The 19,823-nt window shown below is 45.6% G+C and overlaps 2 protein-coding genes across 2 annotated transcripts; one reads left to right on the top strand and one right to left on the bottom strand.

Moving 5' to 3' along the window:
- Nucleotides 1-458: 458 nt before the first annotated feature.
- Nucleotides 459-15,488, bottom strand: LOC118381767 (BTB/POZ domain-containing protein 3-like). The gene is made up of 6 exons (XM_052477452.1): nucleotides 15,155-15,488; nucleotides 12,548-12,638; nucleotides 11,061-11,179; nucleotides 10,148-10,349; nucleotides 3,597-3,791; nucleotides 459-1,541 (listed from the first exon to the last, which is right to left on the bottom strand). Exons 1-6 carry the CDS (start codon nucleotides 15,475-15,477, stop codon nucleotides 906-908), a joined length of 1,566 nt encoding a protein of 521 aa, XP_052333412.1. The 5' UTR covers nucleotides 15,478-15,488; the 3' UTR covers nucleotides 459-905.
- A 94-nt stretch (nucleotides 15,489-15,582) lies between these two features.
- LOC127911257 (uncharacterized) lies at nucleotides 15,583-17,343 on the top strand. Its single transcript, XM_052477420.1, has one exon. The coding sequence runs from the start codon at nucleotides 15,583-15,585 to the stop codon at nucleotides 17,341-17,343; it is 1,761 nt and encodes a 586-aa protein (XP_052333380.1).
- Nucleotides 17,344-19,823: the final 2,480 nt, after the last annotated feature.

Raw genomic sequence — 19,823 nt, 5'->3', positions numbered from 1 at the left:
TAATAAATGGGGCTACAGGCCAGTTAGATTTGGGCTTGTCATTTAGCTGAACATTTAATAAATCTCTCTGTACATGTTATGATATTTAATCCGATGACCCTCTTCAGTTTATGCTCTGATGAGATGTTAGAGACTATTTTTTAAGATTAAGAACTAATTGGCACAGAGTGGGAGACCATCTAACAGCACCAAAACAGAATCCTCAATTACGTGTTTTCAAATTCCCAAATTAGATATCTGTTGTTTCGCACGTACAGAAAGAGAGAAGTCCAAATAATATTGACACAATGTACAAAGAAAATATCTGTTGAAGACAGTAATGAGTCCACTATCCTAAAGACTTCCAGCACCTGCAAATAAATTATCACCTAGAAACGAAATCCATTCTCAGACACCATGGACACATTTTGACCATCCAACCATAAGACGCTTTAGTACGGTGAGCTAAAACAGGGTCACACAGAGTATTTATTGGTAGCAGTAAACACATCTACGAAGGTATACACCTCACACACATAGTTATGGGCTGAAAAAAGACACCTGTATCATGTCAGACATCGAGTTGAAATGTATTACATTTTGAGTTTGCATCCCAATATTACAATTGATACACGTCACAGAAGACTGAAATATCACAAAACCACTTGACAATTATGCAATTAAAAAAATATTCATTACATTCCACCCATGAGGCCACTAGGTCATTTTACTGCCAAACTAATGGTATGGTCCATAACTCATACCTTCCTCTTCCGCACTAAAGGCCAATCAAACCAAATATTGCAATATTGAACGTTCCCCTCCCGTCCGCACATCTTCATGGGATACTTTTCCAAGGAGGTGAGTGGACGCGGAACCAGACATGTGGATGGTCACAGAAGGTACACATTAGGCATTGGGTTCATTTATGTGTAGAAGATGAGTTCAGGTATCTGTCCCCCCTGGACTCCGGTTCCGTTGGTACTGTCTGACGAACACTGGAACTGAAACGTCACCTTCCCACACTGCACCTCAGTCATGCCTTCCTGTCCAAAGTAACTCAACTCGCTCCCATCCAGCACCACGCTGGCCGTGTAGAACATATCCGGTTCTATCTGCACAGGGTACTCAAACCACACAGGGAACGTGTTGCTGGAACCATCAGAGAAGTATTTACTCAGCTTCTGTCCGAGGAGAAGGCCCTGGCGTTTGAGCTCAATCTTAGCCAAGTACTCCGTCGATCCGCAGCTGGAGCCATAGAGGCCAAACCCAGCGATGAAGATGCGTCGGTCCACTGTGAACTGAATGCTGTCGCAGCGTCCCCGGTAGCGCCACTGGTTGCTCCGGTAGGCACAGGACTGGAAACGGTGGCATTGCTGAGGAGACAGGCCCTTCCGTGGTTGGCTGGCGAACAGGAGGTCTGGTTTCTTGGCTGCGGTGTACCACAGGAAGATGTCGTTGGTTTCGTTCAGGGTCAGGACGCCTGATTGAGCGACACCATTGGCAAAGTCATCCAATGTCATGGTGGGGATGCGAATGAGGAATACGGCCTTGCCCAGCACCTACAAAAGAAAGAGGGTTGATTCATTCATTTATTCCAAAAAATATATACAGTTGAAGTCGGAAGTTTATATACACCTTAACCAACTACATTTAAACTCTGTTTTTCACAATTCCTGACATTTATTGCTAGTTAAAAATCCCTGTCTTAGGTCAGTTAGGATCACCCCTGTATTTTAAGAATGTGAAATATTAGAATTATAGTAGAGATAATAATTTATTTCAGCTTTAATTTCTTTCATCACATTCCCAGTGGGTCAGAAGTTTACATGAGTATTTGGTAGCATTGCCTTTAAATTGTTTAACTTGGGTCAAATATTTTGGGTAGCCTTCCACAAGCTTCCCACATAAGTTTGGTGAATTTTGGCCCATTCCTCCTGACAGAGCTGGTGTAACAGAGTCAGGTTTGTAGGCCTCCTTGCTCGCATACGCTTTCTCAGTTCTGCCCACAAAAAATTGTTTGTACAGATGAACGTGGTACCTTCAGGCATTTGGAAATTGCCCCCAAGGATGAACCAGACTTGTGGAGGTCTAAAATAAATTCTGATGTCTATGCGGATTTCTTTTGATTTTCCCATGATGTCAAGCAGAGAGGCACTGGGTTTGAAGGTAGGCCTTGAAATGCATCCACAGGTACGCTCCAATTGACTCAAATGATGTCAATTAGCCTATCAGAAGCTTCTAAAGCCATGACATCATTTTCTGGAATGTTCCTTGCTGTTTAAAGGCACAGTCAACTTAGTGTATGTAAACTTCTGACCCACTGGAATTGTAATGCAATGAATTATAAGTGAAATAATCTGCCTGTAAACAATTGTTGGGGGAAAAAAAGTAGATGTCCTAACCGACTTGCCAAAACTACAATTTGTTAAGAAGAAATTTGTGGAGTGGTTGAAAAACGAGTTTTAATGACTCCAACCAAAGTGTATGTAAACTTCTGACTTCAACTGCATATATTAAAACCACACCTGGTAAAACCCAAATACTTAACACACTAGAAACTGAGGAGCCATACAAAGTACTGCTAAACATATATCAGTATAAGATATCATGAATAATTACATTCATAAGAGAATGTAGTGACCTTCACCCAACACTCATGCTGCCAAAAATAAAACTGACCATCCTACCTGTCCTCGACTTCGGCGATCTCATCTATAAAATAGCCTCCAACACTGCTCAACAAATTGGATGCAGTCTATCACAGTGCCATCCATTTTGTCACCAAAGCCCCATACACTACCCACCACTGCGACCTGTACACTCTCGTTGGTTGACCCTCCCTTCATACTCGTCGCCACTGGCTACAGGTTATCTACAAGTCTCTGCTAGGTAAAGCCCCGCCTTATCTCAGCTCACTGGCAACCCCACTCGTAGCACGCACTCCAGCAGGTATATCTCACTGGTCATCCCCAAAGCCAATTCCTCATTTGGTCGCCTTTCCTTCAGTTCTCTGCTGCCAATGACTGGAACGAACTGCAAAAATCTCTGAAGCTGGAGACTCACATCTCCCTCAGTAGCTTTAAGCACCAGCTGTCAGAGCAGCTCACAGATCACTGCACCTGTACAAAGCCCATCTGTAAAACAAAAAATCCTACCTCATCCCCATACTGTATTTATTTATTTATCGTGCTCCTTTGCACCCCAGTATCTCTACTTGCACATTCATCTTCTGCACATCTACCATTCCAGTGTTTAATTTCTACCTAATCTAATTGCCACTATGGCCTATTTATTGCCTTAACTCCCTTATCTTACCTCATTTGCACTCACTGTATATAGACTTTTTGTTTTCTTTTTTTCTACAGTATTATTGACTGTTTGTTTTGTTTATTCCATGTGTAACTCTGCTGTTATATATGTCGAATTGCTACGCTTTGTCTTGGCCAGGTCGCAGTTGTAAATGAGAACTTGTTCTCAACTAGCCTCTCTGGTTAAATACAGGTGAAATAAACATTTGAAAAAACACCTAGCAACCTCGTCAACCTCTTGCCATAATGGCTAAAATGTTGGGTTGCTAGTTACTGTCATTGTTGCTGTAATCTAGTTAGTAATACCTTTCGTTTGTTGTCGATGGAGGTGGTGAGGTCCTGTCTCTGACACTCTGCCTCGGCCCAGCTCAGAGCTGCCTCAAACACCACCTCCTCTTTGGCATTGAGGGTCTCTCTCTGGAGGATACTCTCTAGTGTCTGGGAGTCGATGTCAGTGAAACCCTCCGACCGCAGGGCCAGCTCTGCCTGGGCATCAATCACCTGGTGGGATGAGGACGGACAGCGTGAATAATCTGTAGGCTGCATCCTTCTTCAGCATGCAGAGACAACACACTGGTCAAATTGAAGATAACAGACAACATCAATGATAAACGCATTTCAGCCCAAAATATACTAATCAAAAATATAAACACAACATGTAAAGTGTTGATCCCATGTTTCATGAGATGAAATAAAAGATACGCACAAAAAGCTTATTTTTCTAAAATGTGCACAAATTTGTTTACATCCCTGTTATAGGTAGCATTTCTCCTTTGCCAAGATAAACCTTCCACCTGACATGTGGCATATCAAAAAGCGGATTAACCCCCTAAGGTCGATGTTTGCACCCCCGAGGAAATCTAATTTGCATATTAAGCTAGATGCTTCTCTGTTCACTGGATCAGTCTGAAAGGTTAAAGAGATAGAGGTCTTTTAGGTGTTTATCAGACCATGAGTCCCTAAAAACGGCCTTCTCACAAAATCGTCTGTAGCATCCGAACAGTTCGTTCTCCATTTTGCCCTACGACCCCAACAAGAGTCTTGGGACTCGTCTGAAGTCAGTACAGCCAATCCGCCAACTTCTGTCTGTAGCATTCAAACAGTTGGTTCTCCATTTTGCCCTACGACCCCAACAAGAGTCTTGGGACTCGTCTGAAGTCAGTACAGCCAATCCGCCAACTTCTGTCTGTAGCGTTCAAACAGTTCGTTCTCCATTTTGCCCTACGACCCCAACAAGAGTCTTGGGACTCGTCTGAAGTCAGTACAGCCAATCCGCCAACTTCTGTCTGTAGCATCCAAACAGTTTGGGATACACACTAACATGACCCCTCTGTGGAAAGATGAGACTCTCACAACCACCCACATAATGTTGTTTTGCTCTAGGATGCCCACAGGCCTCACAACCACCCACATAATGTTGTTTTACTGTAGGACGCCCACAGGCCTCACAACCACCCACATAATGTTGTTTTACTGTAGGACTCCCACAGGCCTCACAACCACCCACATAATGTTGTTTTACTGTAGGACTCCCACAGGCCTCACAACCACCCACATAATGTTGTTTTACTGTTAGGACTCCCACAGGCCTCACAACCACCCACATAATGTTGTTTTGCTGTAGGACTCCCACAGGCCTCACAACCACCCACATAATGTTGTTTTACTGTAGGATGCCCACAGGCCTCACAACCACCCACATAATGTTGTTTTGCTGTAGGACTCCCACAGGCCTCACAACCACCCACATAATGTTGTTTTGCTGTAGGACTCCCACAGGCCTCACAACCACCCACATAATGTTGTTTTGCTGTAGGACTCCCACAGGCCTCACAACCACCCACATAATGTTGTTTTACTGTAGGACTCCCACAGGCCTCACAACCACCCACATAATGTTGTTTTACTGTTAGGACTCCCACAGGCCTCACAACCACCCACATAATGTTGTTTTACTGTTAGGACTCCCACAGGCCTCACAACCACCCACATAATGTTGTTTTACTGTTAGGACTCCCACAGGCCTCACAACCACCCACATAATGTTGTTTTACTGTTAGGACTCCCACAGGCCTCACAACCACCCACATAATGTTGTTTTGCTGTAGGACTCCCACAGGCCTCACAACCACCCACATAATGTTGTTTTACTGTTAGGACTCCCACAGTCCTCACAAAACTCGTCTGAAGGTCCCCCGGTACCAGTTGAAAACATTTACATTTACATTTACATTTAAGTCATTTAGCAGACGCTCTTATCCAGAGCGACTTACAAATTGGTGCATTCACCTTATGACATCCAGTGGAACAGCCACTTTACAATAGTGCATCTAAATCTTTTAGGGGGGTGAGAAGGATTACTTATCCTATCCTAGGTATTCCTTAAAGAGGTGGGGTTTCAGGTGTCTCCGGAAGGTGGTGATTGACTCCGCTGTCCTGGCGTCGTGAGGGAGTTTGTTCCACCATTGGGGAGCCAGAGCAGCGAACAGTTTTGACTGGGATGAGCGGGAACTGTACTTCCTCAGTGGTAGGGAGGCGAGAAAACATGTATGGAAGTATATCTGGAGACTGTTTAGAACCAACAATCAGGGGTTAAATACACTGTTTCCGGATGTTTCTTCTATTTCTCAGAGAGGACAGACGCGTCAAGGGGGACTCTGTGTTGTTCTATGGAGTGAATATGTAATGATATTTTGAGGGGGACTCTGTGTTGTTCTATGGAGTGAATATGTAATGACATTTTGAGGGGGACTCTGTGTTGTTCTATGGAGTGAATATGTAATGATATTTTGAGGGGGACTCTGTGTTGTTCTATGGAGTGAATATGTAATGACATTTTGAGGGGGACTCTGTGTTGTTCTATGGAGTGAATATGTAATGATATTTTGCATTTAATGCATGTTTTTGATACTTCAATGGGTCTTAAAATTCTAAATCAAGTAGCAATCAAGTGGCCTTAATAAAACAATTAATTATATCTTAGTAGAAGGCATCCCCCTCACCCACCTCCATCGGCTTGGAAAGGGCTTAGACTCACAGTGCCACAGATTTTTCAAGTTTTGAGGGAGCATGCAATTGGCATGCTGACTGTTGGAGTGTCCACCAGAGCTGTTGCCAGCTACCTCCAACGTAGTTTTAGAGAATTTGCCAGAAAGACCAACTTGCCTCACAAACGCAAGACCACGTGAAACTTTGTTAGCCCAGGACCTCCACATCCAGCTTCTTCACCTGCGAGATCGCCTGAGACCGTCCACCCGGAGACAGCTGATGAATCTGTGGTTTTGCACAACCAAATCATTTGTCTACAAACTGTCAGTAACTGTTTTCAACCATCTCTGTGGCTCATCATCCTGTGACCTGACTGCAGTTCGGTTTTGTAACCGACGTCAGTGTGGAAATGCTCACCTGCAATGCTGGAGAAGTTTAACAGAAGCTTTGTAGCGACCAGAGCAGGGCACAGAGTGCTTTGCTCCCTGCGGCGCAAAACAAGTGTACCAGCAGGCTCCGGGGACCAAGGATCACAGTGCTGGCCTTCTTCAACGCAGCTGGGGAGGACACCCCCCCCGTTTATCATCTACCCCAAGTGTTTCCCCGGTGACGCACTTCAAGAAGCTCTTCACAACTGGCAGACAGCGTGTATGGCGTCGTGTTGTCGAGCGGTTTGCTGATGTCAACGTTGTGAACAGAGTTCCTCATGGTGGTAGTGGTGTTATGCTATTGGCAGGCATAAGCTATGGACAACGAACACAATGGCATTTTATCTATGGCAATTTGAATGCACAGAGATACCATGTCGAGGTCCTGAGGCCCATTGTCGTGCCATTCAGCCACCCCCAACACCTCATGTTTCAGAATGATGATGCACGGCCCCATGTCGCAAGGATCTGTACACATTTCCTGGAAGCTGAAAACGTCCCACTTCTTCCAAGGCCTTCATACTCAGACATGTCACTGATTGAGCATGTTTGGGATGCTCTGGATCGACGTGTACGACAGCGTGTTCTAGTTCCCGTCAATATCCAACAACTTCACACAGCCATTGAAGAGGAACGGGACGACATTCCACTATCAACAGCCTGATCAACTCTATGAGAAGGAGATGTGTTGCACTGCATGAGGCAAATGGTGGAACCAGATACTGACTGGTTTTCTGATCCACAGCAGATACTGACTGGTTTTCTGATCAACACCAGATACTGACTGGTTTTCTGATCCACACCAGATACTGACTGGTTTTCTGATCCACACCAGATACTGACTGGTTTTCTGATCCACACCAGATACTGACTGGTTTTCTGATCCACACCAGATACTGACTGGTTTTCTGATCCACACCAGATACTGACTGGTTTTCTGATCCACACCAGATACTGACTGGTTTTCTGATCCACACCAGATACTGACTGGTTTTCTGATCCACACCAGATACTGACTGGTTTTCTGATCCACACCAGATACTGACTGGTTTTCTGATCCACGCCAGATACTGACTGGTTTTCTGATCCACGCCAGATACTGACTGGTTTTCTGATCCACACCAGATACTGACTGGTTTTCTGATCCACACCAGATACTGACTGGTTTTCTGATCCACACCAGATACTGACTGGTTTTCTGATCCACACCAGATACTGACTGGTTTTCTGATCCACACCAGATACTGACTGGTTTTCTGATCCACGCCAGATACTGACTGGTTTTCTGATCCACGCCAGATACTGACTGGTTTTCTGATCCACACCAGATACTGACTGGTTTTCTGATCCACACCAGATACTGACTGGTTTTCTGATCCACACCAGATACTGACTGGTTTTCTGATCCACACCAGATACTGACTGGTTTTCTGATCCACACCAGATACTGACTGGTTTTCTGATCCACAGCAGATACGGACTGGTTTTCTGATCCACAGCAGATACTGACTGGTTTTCTGATCCACACCAGATACTGACTGGTTTTCTGATCCACACAAGATACTGACTGGTTTTCTGATCCACACCAGATACTGACTGGTTTTCTGATCCACACCAGATACTGACTGGTTTTCTGATCCACGCCAGATACTGACTGGTTTTCTGATCCACACCAGATACTGACTGGTTTTCTGATCCACACCAGATACTGACTGGTTTTCTGATCCACAGCAGATACTGACTGGTTTTCTGATCCACGCCAGATACTGACTGGTTTTCTGATCCACGCCAGATACTGACTGGTTTTCTGATCCACACCAGATACTGACTGGTTTTCTGATCCACGCCAGATACTGACTGGTTTTCTGATCCACGCCAGATACTGACTGGTTTTCTGATCCACGCCAGATACTGACTGGTTTTCTGATCCACGCCAGATACTGACTGGTTTTCTGATCCACGCCAGATACTGACTGGTTTTCTGATCCACGCCAGATACTGACTGGTTTTCTGATCCACGCCAGATACTGACTGGTTTTCTGATCCACGCCAGATACTGACTGGTTTTCTGATCCACACCAGATACTGACTGGTTTTCTGATCCACACCAGATACTGACTGGTTTTCTGATCCACACCAGATACTGACTGGTTTTCTGATCCACAGCAGATACTGACTGGTTTTCTGATCTACACCAGATACTGACTGGTTTTCTGATCCACACCAGATACTGACTGGTTTTCTGATCCACACCATATACTGACTGGTTTCTGATCCACACCAGATACTGACTGGTTTTCTGATCCACACCAGATACTGACTGGTTTTCTGATCCACACCAGATACTGACTGGTTTTCTGATCCACACCAGATACTGACTGGTTTTCTGATCCACACCAGATACTGACTGGTTTTCTGATCCACACCAGATACTGACTGGTTTTCTGATCCACAGCAGATACTGACTGGTTTTCTGATCCACACCAGATACTGACTGGTTTTCTGATCCACACCAGATACTGACTGGTTTTCTGATCCACACCAGATACTGACTGGTTTTCTGATCCACACCAGATACTGACTGGTTTTCTGATCCACACCAGATACTGACTGGTTTTCTGATCCACACCAGATACTGACTGGTTTTCTGATCCACACCAGATACTGACTGGTTTTCTGATCCACACCAGATACTGACTGGTTTTCTGATCCACGCCAGATACTGACTGGTTTTCTGATCCACGCCAGATACTGACTGGTTTTCTGATCCACGCCAGATACTGACTGGTTTTCTGATCCACACCAGATACTGACTGGTTTTCTGATCCACGCCACCACCAACAGATGCATATCTGTATTCCCAGTCATATATCCATAGATTTTGTCCTCATTTATTTATTTAAATTGACTGATTTCTTTATATAAACTGTAACTCAAGTCAGCTTTAAAATTGTTGCATTTTTATATTTTTGTGTTGCGTATATTTGTAGCATTATATACGGCAGTACCCATAATGCCCTATCCCTATGTTACATATTCTGTTCCATCTCAGGAAAGATGTTCCTGAACCTATTATAGTGACCCATCTTCTTTCCAATAAATGCTGTCAGAAGTAAAACTACCTCCTTATCAAAACACTATTCACAAAAGTTTCCCACTGGCTCCTTGTCAGTACAATATTCACAAAAAGGTTTCCCATTGTCTCCTTGTCAGTACAATATTCACAAAAAGGTTTCCCACTGTCTCCTTGTCAGTACAATATTCACAAAAAGGTTTCCCACTGTCTCCTTGTCAGTACAATATTCACAAAAAGGTTTCCCACTGTCTCCTTGTCAGTACAATATTCACAAAAGTTTCCCACTGGCTCCTTGTCAGTACAATATTCACAAAAAGGTTTCCCATTGTCTCCTTGTCAGTACAATATTCACAAAGGTTTCTCACCTCCCAGCATCGCTGCGTCAACTTAGGCTCCTCAAACAAACAGCTCTGTGACAGCAGGACGCAGACGTTCTTGGCTGAAAGGCTCGTCTCCAGAAAGTTAACACAGGCTCTGGCCAGGTGGGGCACGATGTACTTCTTAGCAGTGTAGAGCGTGGCCAGCACCGTGTCAGCACTCAGGTCTATCTCGTCACAATATATGTACCTGGGGATAGGTGCAGGTAGAGGGGTGGTTATTAGAAGAAGAATTATAATTATAGTTTTTTTTATCAGTTATTTTTGATTTGACTCTTATTATTGATGATTGATTAATGTAGTGCTATAAAAAAAAGGTGTGTGAAATATTAGGTGTAGAATCTAGTATCTTTTCTTGTACTGAATTTATTCTCGACTGACCTCACCACCTCCATCCCATGGCCTATAACATTATCAATGTACATTTCAACACTGTGTCTGTGTTCCTTTCATATCGCACTATATTTGATACGCGAGATAAGAGAGAGAGAGAGCGAGAGAGAGAGAGCGAGAGAGAGAAAGAGAGAGAGAGAGAGAGAGAGAGAAAAAGAGAGAGAGAGAGAAAGAGAAAGAGAAAAAGAGAGAGAGAGAGAGAGAAAGAGAAAGAGAAAGAGAAAGAGAAAGAGAGAGAGAGAGAGAGAGAGAGAGAGAGAGAGAGAGAGAGAGAGAGAGAGAGAGAGAGAGAGAAAGAGAAAGAGAAAGAGAAAGAGAAAGAGAAAGAGAGAGAGAGAGAGAGAGAGAGAGAGAAAGAAATAATGAAAGAGAGAGAGAGAAAGAAATAAATAAAGAAAGAAAGATGATAACAATAATGAGAGAGAAATGTTACATTTGGAGTTCAGAAATAGAGGGAGTTGAAGAGGAGAAAAATGGAGGTAAGAAAACGAGAGGACTTCTTCCTTACTTCAACATTGCCAGGAATGCAGCCGGCTCCATGTCCGGAATCCGGATTTCATCCTTGTTTTCCGCAAGCTCTCCATAAAACATGGCATGGAACACTGAACTGCCAACAGCGAGAACATACTGTTGGAGAGAGAGCATAGATGGTGAGACAGAACATACTGTTGGAGAGAGAGCATAGATGGTGAGACAGAGCATACTGTTGGAGAGAGAGCATAGATGGTGAGACAGAACATACTGTTGGAGAGAGAGCATAGATGGTGAGACAGAACATACTGTTGGAGAGAGAGCATAGATGGTGAGACAGAACATACTGTTGGAGAGAGAGCATAGATGGTGAGACAGAACATACTGTTGGAGAGAGAGCATAGATGGTGAGAGAGAGAACTGGAAGATAAAAGTTTTAAGTACAGTTAGATAAAAGCCTAATGTAGTGGAGGACAGTTAGATAAAAGCCTTATGTAGTGGAGGACAGTTAGATAAAAGCCTTATGTAGTGGAGGACAGTTAGATAAAAGTCTTATGTAGTGGAGGACAGTTAGATAAAAGTCTTATGTAGTGGAGGACAGTTAGATAAAAGCCTTATGTAGTGGAGGACAGTTAGATAAAAGTCTTATGTAGTGGAGGACAGTTAGATAAAAGCCTTATGTAGTGGAGGACAGTTAGATAAAAGCCTTATGTAGTGGAGGACAGTTAGATAAAAGCCTTATGTAGTGGAGGACAGTTAGATAAAAGCCTTATGTAGTGGAGGACAGTTAGATAAAAGCCTTATGTAGTGGAGGACAGTTAGATAAAAGCCTACTGTAGTGGAGGACAGTTAGATAAAAGCCTTATGTAGTAGAGGACAGTTAGATAAAAGCCTTATGTAGTGGAGGACAGTTAGATAAAAGCCTTATGTAGTGGAGGACAGTTAGATAAAAGTCTTATGTAGTGGAGGACAGTTAGATAAAAGCCTTATGTAGTGGAGGACAGTTAGATAAAAGCCTTATGTAGTGGAGGACAGTTAGATAAAAGCCTTATGTAGTGGAGGACAGTTAGATAAAAGTCTTATGTAGTGGAGGACAGTTAGATAAAAGCCTAATGTAGTGGAGGACAGTTAGATAAAAGCCTTATGTAGTGGAGGACAGTTAGATAAAAGCCTTATGTAGTGGAGGACAGTTAGATAAAAGCCTTATGTAGTGGAGGACAGTTAGATAAAAGCCTTATGTAGTGGAGGACAGTTAGATAAAAGTCTTATGTAGTGGAGGACAGTTAGATAGAAGCCTTATGTAGTGGAGGACAGTTAGATAAAAGCCTTATGTAGTGGAGGACAGTTAGATAAAAGTCTTATGTAGTGGAGGACAGTTAGATAAAAGCCTTATGTCGCAGAGGTTATTTGAAATCATGCTCTAGTGATAAATGATCCCTACCTTAATCTCAAATATCACCCTTGGACCATCCTGATCAGGAGAAGGGTTCAACCCCCCCCCCCCCCCCCGCTGGTTACACTTACCCTGTGTCCTGGAAGTCTCTGAGTCCCTCCTGTCTGTCCCACCACGAAATGAACGTCGGCCATCAACTCATTGTTGAACATCACAGAGTTTCTGAAAAACAGACCAGAGGAAGATCAAAGCCCTTCACCTGTGCTGTATGGTAATAGTAACTCTCATACACTACATGACCAACAGTATGTGGACACCTGCCCGTCCAACATCTCATTTCAAAATCATTGGTATTAATATTGAGTTGATCTGCCCTTTGCAGCTGTAACGGCCTCCACTCTTCTCGGAAGGCTTTCCAATAGGTCACTAGAATTATTTTCAGCCACAAGAGCATTAGTGAGGACAGGCAGCTTCGGTGTTCCAGTTCATACCAAAGTTGAGAAATGGGGTTGAGAAAAGGGCCATCCCAAAACGGTTGCTACAAAGTTGAGAAATGGGGTTGAGAAAAGGGCCATCCCAAAACGGTTGCTACAAAGTTGAGAAATGGGGTTGAGAAAAGGGCCATCCCAAAACGGTTGTTACAAAGTTGAGAAATGGGGTTGAGAAAAGGGCCATCCCAAAACGGTTGCTACAAAGTTGGATGCATAAAATCGTACGGAATGTCATTGTTTACTGTAGCGTTAAAATGTCCCTTCACTGGAACTAAGGGGCCCGAACCATGAAAAACATCCCCAGACCATTATTCCTCCTCCACCAAACTTTACAGTTGGCACTATGCATTGGGGCAGTTAGCGTTGTCTTGGCATCCACCAAACCCATATTAGTCTGTCGGACTGCCAGATGGTGAAGTGTGACTCATCACTCCAGAGAACACATTTCCACTTCTCCAGAGTCCAATGGTGAGCTTTACACCACTCCAGCCAAAACTTGGCATTGTGTATGGTGATCTTAGTTTTGTATGCGGCTTCTCGGCCACGGAAACCTAATGCATGAAGCTCCCGACGAACAGTTATTGTACTGACGTTGCTTCCAGATGCAGTTTGGGACTCGGTAGTGAGTGTTGAGGACAGACGATTTTTACAAGCTACGCGCTTCAGCACTCGGCAGTCCCATTCTGTGAGCTTGTGTGGCCTACCACTTCGTGGCTGAGCCGTTGTTGGTCCTAGACATTTTCACTTCACAATGACAGCACTTACAGTTGACCGGGGCAGCTCTAGCAGGGCAGAACTTTGACAAACTGGAAACTGGAAAGGTGGCATCCTATGACGTTGCCGCAAAATGGAGACCACATTCTCAGAGGCAGTGTTCATTGTTGCGGGGGACAACAAAAGATATTTGAGAACCATGTTCCCAAATTATTACCAACACATCAACTGTTTAACTCGTAGAAAATCTACCCTTGACCACTGCTCCACACCTTTTCAACATGGGTATAAGCCCCTCTCCCGTCCTCCTTTCGGAAAATCTGACCACGACTCCATCTTGCTTCTCCCCGCCTACAAACAAAGACTAAAGGGGGAGGTTCCAGTGATCAAGTCTGTACAGAATTGGTCCAACCAATCAGAATTCACGCCCCAAAACTGTTTTGATCACGTGGACGGGAATATGTTCTGTGTCGCCTCTGAAGGTCGATGAATATGTCGACTCAGTAACCGGACTCATGTACAAATTAATAGATGACGTGATACTGATAGTATCTTTCAAAACATACCCAAACCAAAAAACGTGGATTGATAGCAGCCTTGTAGAAAAACTGCAGGAGTAGTTATTTAGTGTCACCTACCTCTCTAGTTAGTTAGTGTCACCTACCTCTCTAGTTAGTTAGTGTCACCTACCTCTCTAGTTAGTTAGTGTCACCTACCTCTCTAGTTAGTTAGTGTCACCTACCTCTCTAGTTAGTTAGTGTCACCTACCTCTCTAGTTAGTTAGTGTCACCTACCTCTCTAGTTAGTTAGTGTCACCTACCTCTCTAGTTAGTTAGTGTCACCTACCTCTAGTTAGTTAGTGTCACCTACCTCTCTAGTATATTAGTTAGTTAGTTAGTTAGTTAGTTAGTTAGTTAGTTAGTTTCACCTACCTCTCTATTCTATTAGTTAGTTAGTGACACATAACTCTCTAGTATATTAGTTAGTTAGTGTCACTTACCTCTCTAGTTAGTTAGTGTCACCTACCTCTCTAGTATAGTAGTTAGTTAGTTAGTGTCACCTACCTCTCTAGTTAGTTATTGTCACCTACTTCTCTAGTTAGTTAGTTAGTTAGTTAGTTAGTTAGTTAGTTAGTTAGTTAGTTAGTTAGTTAGTGTCACCTAACTCTCTAGTTAGTTAGTGTCTCCTACCTCTCTAGTTTGTTAGTGTCATCTACCTCTCTGGTATATGAGTTAGTTGGTGTCACCTACCTCTCTAGTATATTAGTTAGTTAGTGTCACCTACCCCTCTAGTATAGTAGTTAGTTAGTGTTACCTACCTCTCTAGTATATTAGTTAGTTAGTGTCACCTACCTCTCTGGTATATTAGTTAGTTAGTGTCACCCACCTCTCTAGTATATTAGTTAGTTAGGGTCACCTACCTCTCTAGTTAGTTAGTTAGTGTCACAACTTCTCTGGTATATGAGTTAGTTGGTGTCACCTTCCTCTCTAGTAGATTAGTTAGTTAGTATATGGGTTAGTTAGTGTCACCTACCTCTCTCGTATAGTAGAGTACAGCCCCTGCCAGTTACAGTCCTGAATGGTACTGTTGTTATTCAGGTTCTGTTGTTGGTTCTCCTGCACCGTGGTGGTGGACGACCCTTCACCCTGCTTCTTAGGGAAAATATCTGCCATCTTCTTTTTCTTCTTGTTCTTCAGGGTAATGATCTCGTAACACACCGGAGGCAGCTTGGACCCGCTGCTGCTGTTTGCTGTCTTTTTGGAGCTCCTCGAGCTCAGTGACTTGCTCTTGACTGACTCTGGGAGCATCAAGAGGAAGGTCAGACATTTCATGTTCCGGCCCTTTGCATCCACCATGAGTGAGTTGTCCCGCCGAGCAGTGGGAGAGTATGGAGAGGTGGGGGGGGCCGCCGAGCAGTGGGAGAGTATGGAGAGGTGGGGGGCGCCGAGCAGTGGGAGTGTATGGAGAGGTGGGGGGCGCCGAGCAGTGGGAGTGTATGGAGAGGTGGGGGGGGCCGCCGAGCAGTGGGAGTGTATGGAGAGGTGGGGGGCCGCCGAGCAGTGGGACAGTATGGAGAGGTGGGGGGCCGCCGAGCAGTGGGAGTGTATGGAGAGGTGGGGGGCGCCGAGCAGTGGGAGTGTATGGAGAGGTGGGGGGCGCCGAGCAGTGGGAGTGTATGGAGAGGTGGGGGGCGCCGAGCAGTGGGAGTGTATGGAGAGGTGGGGGGCCGCCGAGCAGTGGGAGAGTATGGAGAGGTGGGGGCCGCCGAGCAGTGGGAGTGTATGGAGAGGTGGGGGGGGCCGCCGAGCAGTGGGGGTGTATGGAGAGGTGGGGGGCCGCCGAGCAGTGGGAGTGTATGGAGAGGTGGGGGGCGCCGAGCAGTGGGAGAGTATGGAGAGGTGGGGGGCGCCGAGCAGTGGGAGTGTATGGAGAGGTGGGGGGGGCCGCCGAGCAGTGGGAGTGTATGGAGAGGTGGGGGGCCGCCGAGCAGTGGGAGTGTATGGAGAGGTGGGGGGGGCCGAGCAGTGGGAGAGTATGGAGAGGTGGGGGGCGCCGAGCAGTGGGGGTGTATGGAGAGGTGGGGGGGGCCGCCGAGCAGTGGGGGTGTATGGAGAGGTGGGGGGGGCCGCCGAGCAGTGGGAGTGTATGGAGAGGTGGGGGGCCGCCGAGCAGTGGGGGTGTATGGAGAGGTGGGGGGCCGCCGAGCAGTGGGGGTGTATGGAGAGGTGGGGGGCCGCCGAGCAGTGGGGGTGTATGGAGAGGTGGGGGGCCGCCGAGCAGTGGGGGTGTATGGAGAGGTGGGGGGCCGCCGAGCAGTGGGGGTGTATGGAGAGGTGGGGGGCCGCCGAGCAGTGGGGGTGTATGGAGAGGTGGCGGGGCCGCCGAGCAGTGGGGGTGTATGGAGAGGTGGGGGGCGCCGAGCAGTGGGGGTGTATGGAGAGGTGGGGGGCCGCCGAGCAGTGGGGGTGTATGGAGAGGTGGGGGGCCGCCGAGCAGTGGGGGTGTATGGAGAGGTGGGGGGCCGCCGAGCAGTGGGGGTGTATGGAGAGGTGGGGGCCGCCGAGCAGTGGGGGTGTATGGAGAGGTGGGGGGGCCGCCGAGCAGTGGGAGTGTATGGAGAGGTGGGGGGCCGCCGAGCAGTGGGGGTGTATGGAGAGGTGGGGGGCCGCCGAGCAGTGGGGGTGTATGGAGAGGTGGGGGGCCGCCGAGCAGTGGGGGTGTATGGAGAGGTGGGGGGGGCCGCCGAGCAGTGGGGGTGTATGGAGAGGTGGGGGGCCGCCGAGCAGTGGGGGTGTATGGAGAGGTGGGGGGCCGCCGAGCAGTGGGGGTGTATGGAGAAGTGGGGGGCTGCCGAGCAGTGGGGGTGTATGGAGAAGTGGGGGGCCGCCGAGCAGTGGGGGTGTATGGAGAAGTGGGGGGGGCCGCCGAGCAGTGGGGGTGTATGGAGAAGTGGGGGGGGCCGCCGAGCAGTGGGGGTGTATGGAGAAGTGGGGGGGCCGCCGAGCAGTGGGGGTGTATGGAGAAGTGGGGGGCCGCCGAGCAGTGGGGGTGTATGGAGAAGTGGGGGGCCGCCGAGCAGTGGGGGGTGTATGGAGAAGTGGGGGCCGCCGAGCAGTGGGGGTGTATGGAGAAGTGGGGGGCCGCCGAGCAGTGGGAGAGTATGGAGAGGTGGGGGGACAGGACAGGACAGGACAGGACAGTGGAGAGCAAAGGGCAAATAGTTAGTCAGTCAGAAATCCTCCTTCTACTGTACCGTCGGTTCATCTTTCAGGAAACAGTCATAAGGTTATCCTGCACTTTCTCTCTTCTCCTTCACTTTACTCAAGAAAACAGAAAGGTAGAATCTAATGCTTTTTCTGGAGAAGATAGACAGGAGCAATCCAAAGGAACTTTTCTTTTCCTCCAGTTTTCCTTTTTAAGTTTGATCTGGTGACAGACGGTCTTGTTGGGTACCCATCGCTATTTGTCCCAGATACCGTACCAATGAAATCCTTAGTGAAATCACTCTCCTCTCTCTTCCATCTTCTATCTCCTCTCTCCTCCGGTGAGTGCTGGCGTGACAGCCAAGATATTTAGTGCAGCTGCAGTAGTCCTAAGGCAGACAGCCTGCTTTCTCTCTCTTTCTTTTTCTCTCTCTTTCTCTCTGTATCTCTATCCGTTCTTTCTCTCTCTGCTTATCTCTTTCTCTTTCTCTCTCTGTTTCTCCCTCTCTTTCTCTCCTGTTATCTCTCTCCTTCTCCGGCTCTGTAACTCAGGTCCTGTCTCTCCTGCAGGATGCTCTGTGTTAGCAGCTCCGGTGTCTGTGCTACACTCTGCTCCCTTCCTCCTGTATTCTGCTGACTACAGCAGATGAAAGGATCAGGATGGAAAAGAAGGGAGAGAGAGAGAATGAGATAAACCCCACCACCACCACCATCAAGCAGCACAAGGCATCCTCAGCAATGTCAGCCAATAGGCATACTCAGGATCCCTGATTGGCTGTTGCAGTTGAGTGCAGTACAGTGCCTACAAGGATATGCTAAGTCAACTCCTTCTATTAAAGTGACAGCCGTGGACCCCTGAGAATGATATATGGCTGCACCCTATTCACTTTTTAGTGCACTACTTTGGACAGAGGTCTCTGGACAAAACTAGCGCACTTGTGTAGGGAATAGGGTGCCATTTGGGATGTCACTCCTAAAAATATGATAAATATTGTAAATACTACTAAGACAGGGAATTTTTACTAGGATTAAATGTCAGGAATTGTGAAACACAGAGTTTAAATGTATTTGGCTAAGGTGTATGTAAACTTCCGACTTCAACTGTACCTATGATTTGTTATGTTGTAAATATTGTAAATACTAAAGGGCAATTCTGATCTAAGAGGCCTTTGTATGGTCAGAATTTACCTAATTTTCAGTTATATTTTTTCACAACAAAATTGTAGTTTATAATATGATGCTGAACTGAATGTATAAAGAGCCGTCTTTACATTGTTGCTTTTATTGGACTTTAATAACAGGGTCATTAAGGCTTTCGTTGAATTTAAGGTATCATATTTATATATATATATATTTATATATTGAAAGTATATTTACATAGTCATTTATGGACATGTGGAGAGAGGACATTCAAATGTTTTAATATCTGTCATTTATGATTCATCTGTATTTAGAATCTCTCCAGGAGAAAACACAGAAGGCTCTATAAAACACCTGTCTTTCGGATTATATCTACAAACTAAGGGCAACCATGGCCTCCATGACAGAGAGGGAGAAGCGTTCATCCATGTAAACGGGTAAGAGAGTCTAGCTACATTTTCAGATATTATATGTTTTCATTGCAAGTTAAAGTGTACTATTAGCTAGCTAGCTAACGTTAACTGGCAGGCTTGCTAGCTAACGTTATGTGTATGATCTGTGTAGTAATATTTTTAAGATCTCAGAAAACTATTTGCACCACTAGTTAACATTATACCTATTTGGTTAACTTTAATTATCTGCAGATTCATGCATGGTAGTACCGTTGGGATTATGGTTCATTGTTTCGCAAGTGAGCTAGCTAGCGACAAACGACTCTACTATGCAAGTAACAATTTCACTGTACTGTTTATGCCTATATCCTGTGCATGTGATGAATAAACTTAACTTAAACTTAATTTACTAGAGACGGTAGTGTGAAGAACAACATGACCTGCACCAATGTAAAATTAGGATTTAACGTTAGGCCAACGAGACAGTGTCCACTTTATAAGATTCTCTGGTAGAATGCCCCGCTTTCATTTGTCACACTCACAAACATGAGCTATTTTTTTGTAATTATCTCACCGTTAACCTGTTACTCCTACCCCTACTTTTTTGAACAATCTGTTAAAAATCGCGCAACATTTCAGCGCCCTGCTACTCATGCCAGGAATATAGTATATGCATATGATTAGTATGTGTGGATAGAAAACACTCAGACGTTTATAAAACTGGTTAAATCACGGCTGTGACTATAACAGAACGTGCGTTTCACCGAAAAGCGCAGGAAAATCTGATCACTGAAAATGGAAATATATATCCATCCGCCACTTCAACCCATTGATAAAGGCGAACCACAATAAATGGGGCTGAGGTTGCAATACCTACAGCTTCCACACGATGTCAACAGTCTTGTCATTTGCCTAGGCTTTGTTTCTTGGTCAAACGAAGAAGAGACAAGCCATTTGTTCAAGCCT

Source organism: Oncorhynchus keta, chromosome 24 (genome assembly GCF_023373465.1).
Source record: "Oncorhynchus keta strain PuntledgeMale-10-30-2019 chromosome 24, Oket_V2, whole genome shotgun sequence".
NCBI lineage: Eukaryota > Metazoa > Chordata > Actinopteri > Salmoniformes > Salmonidae > Oncorhynchus > Oncorhynchus keta.
This window is presented reverse-complemented; position numbering and strand designations above follow the sequence as displayed.

Bases quoted from the DNA above. Each gene is read 5' to 3' on its own strand.
- LOC127911257 (XM_052477420.1), top strand. From the start codon at position 15,583: ATGGAGAGGTGGGGGGCGCCGAGCAGTGGGAGTGTATGGAGAGGTGGG.
- LOC118381767 (XM_052477452.1), bottom strand. From the start codon at position 15,477: ATGGTGGATGCAAAGGGCCGGAACATGAAATGTCTGACCTTCCTCTTG. The intron at 12,639-15,154 runs GTAGGTGACACT...TCTGTTTTTCAG, and splicing joins TACTCTACTATACGAGAGAG to AAACTCTGTGATGTTCAACA. The intron at 11,180-12,547 runs GTAAGTGTAACC...TCTCTCCAACAG, and splicing joins AGAGACTTCCAGGACACAGG to TATGTTCTCGCTGTTGGCAG.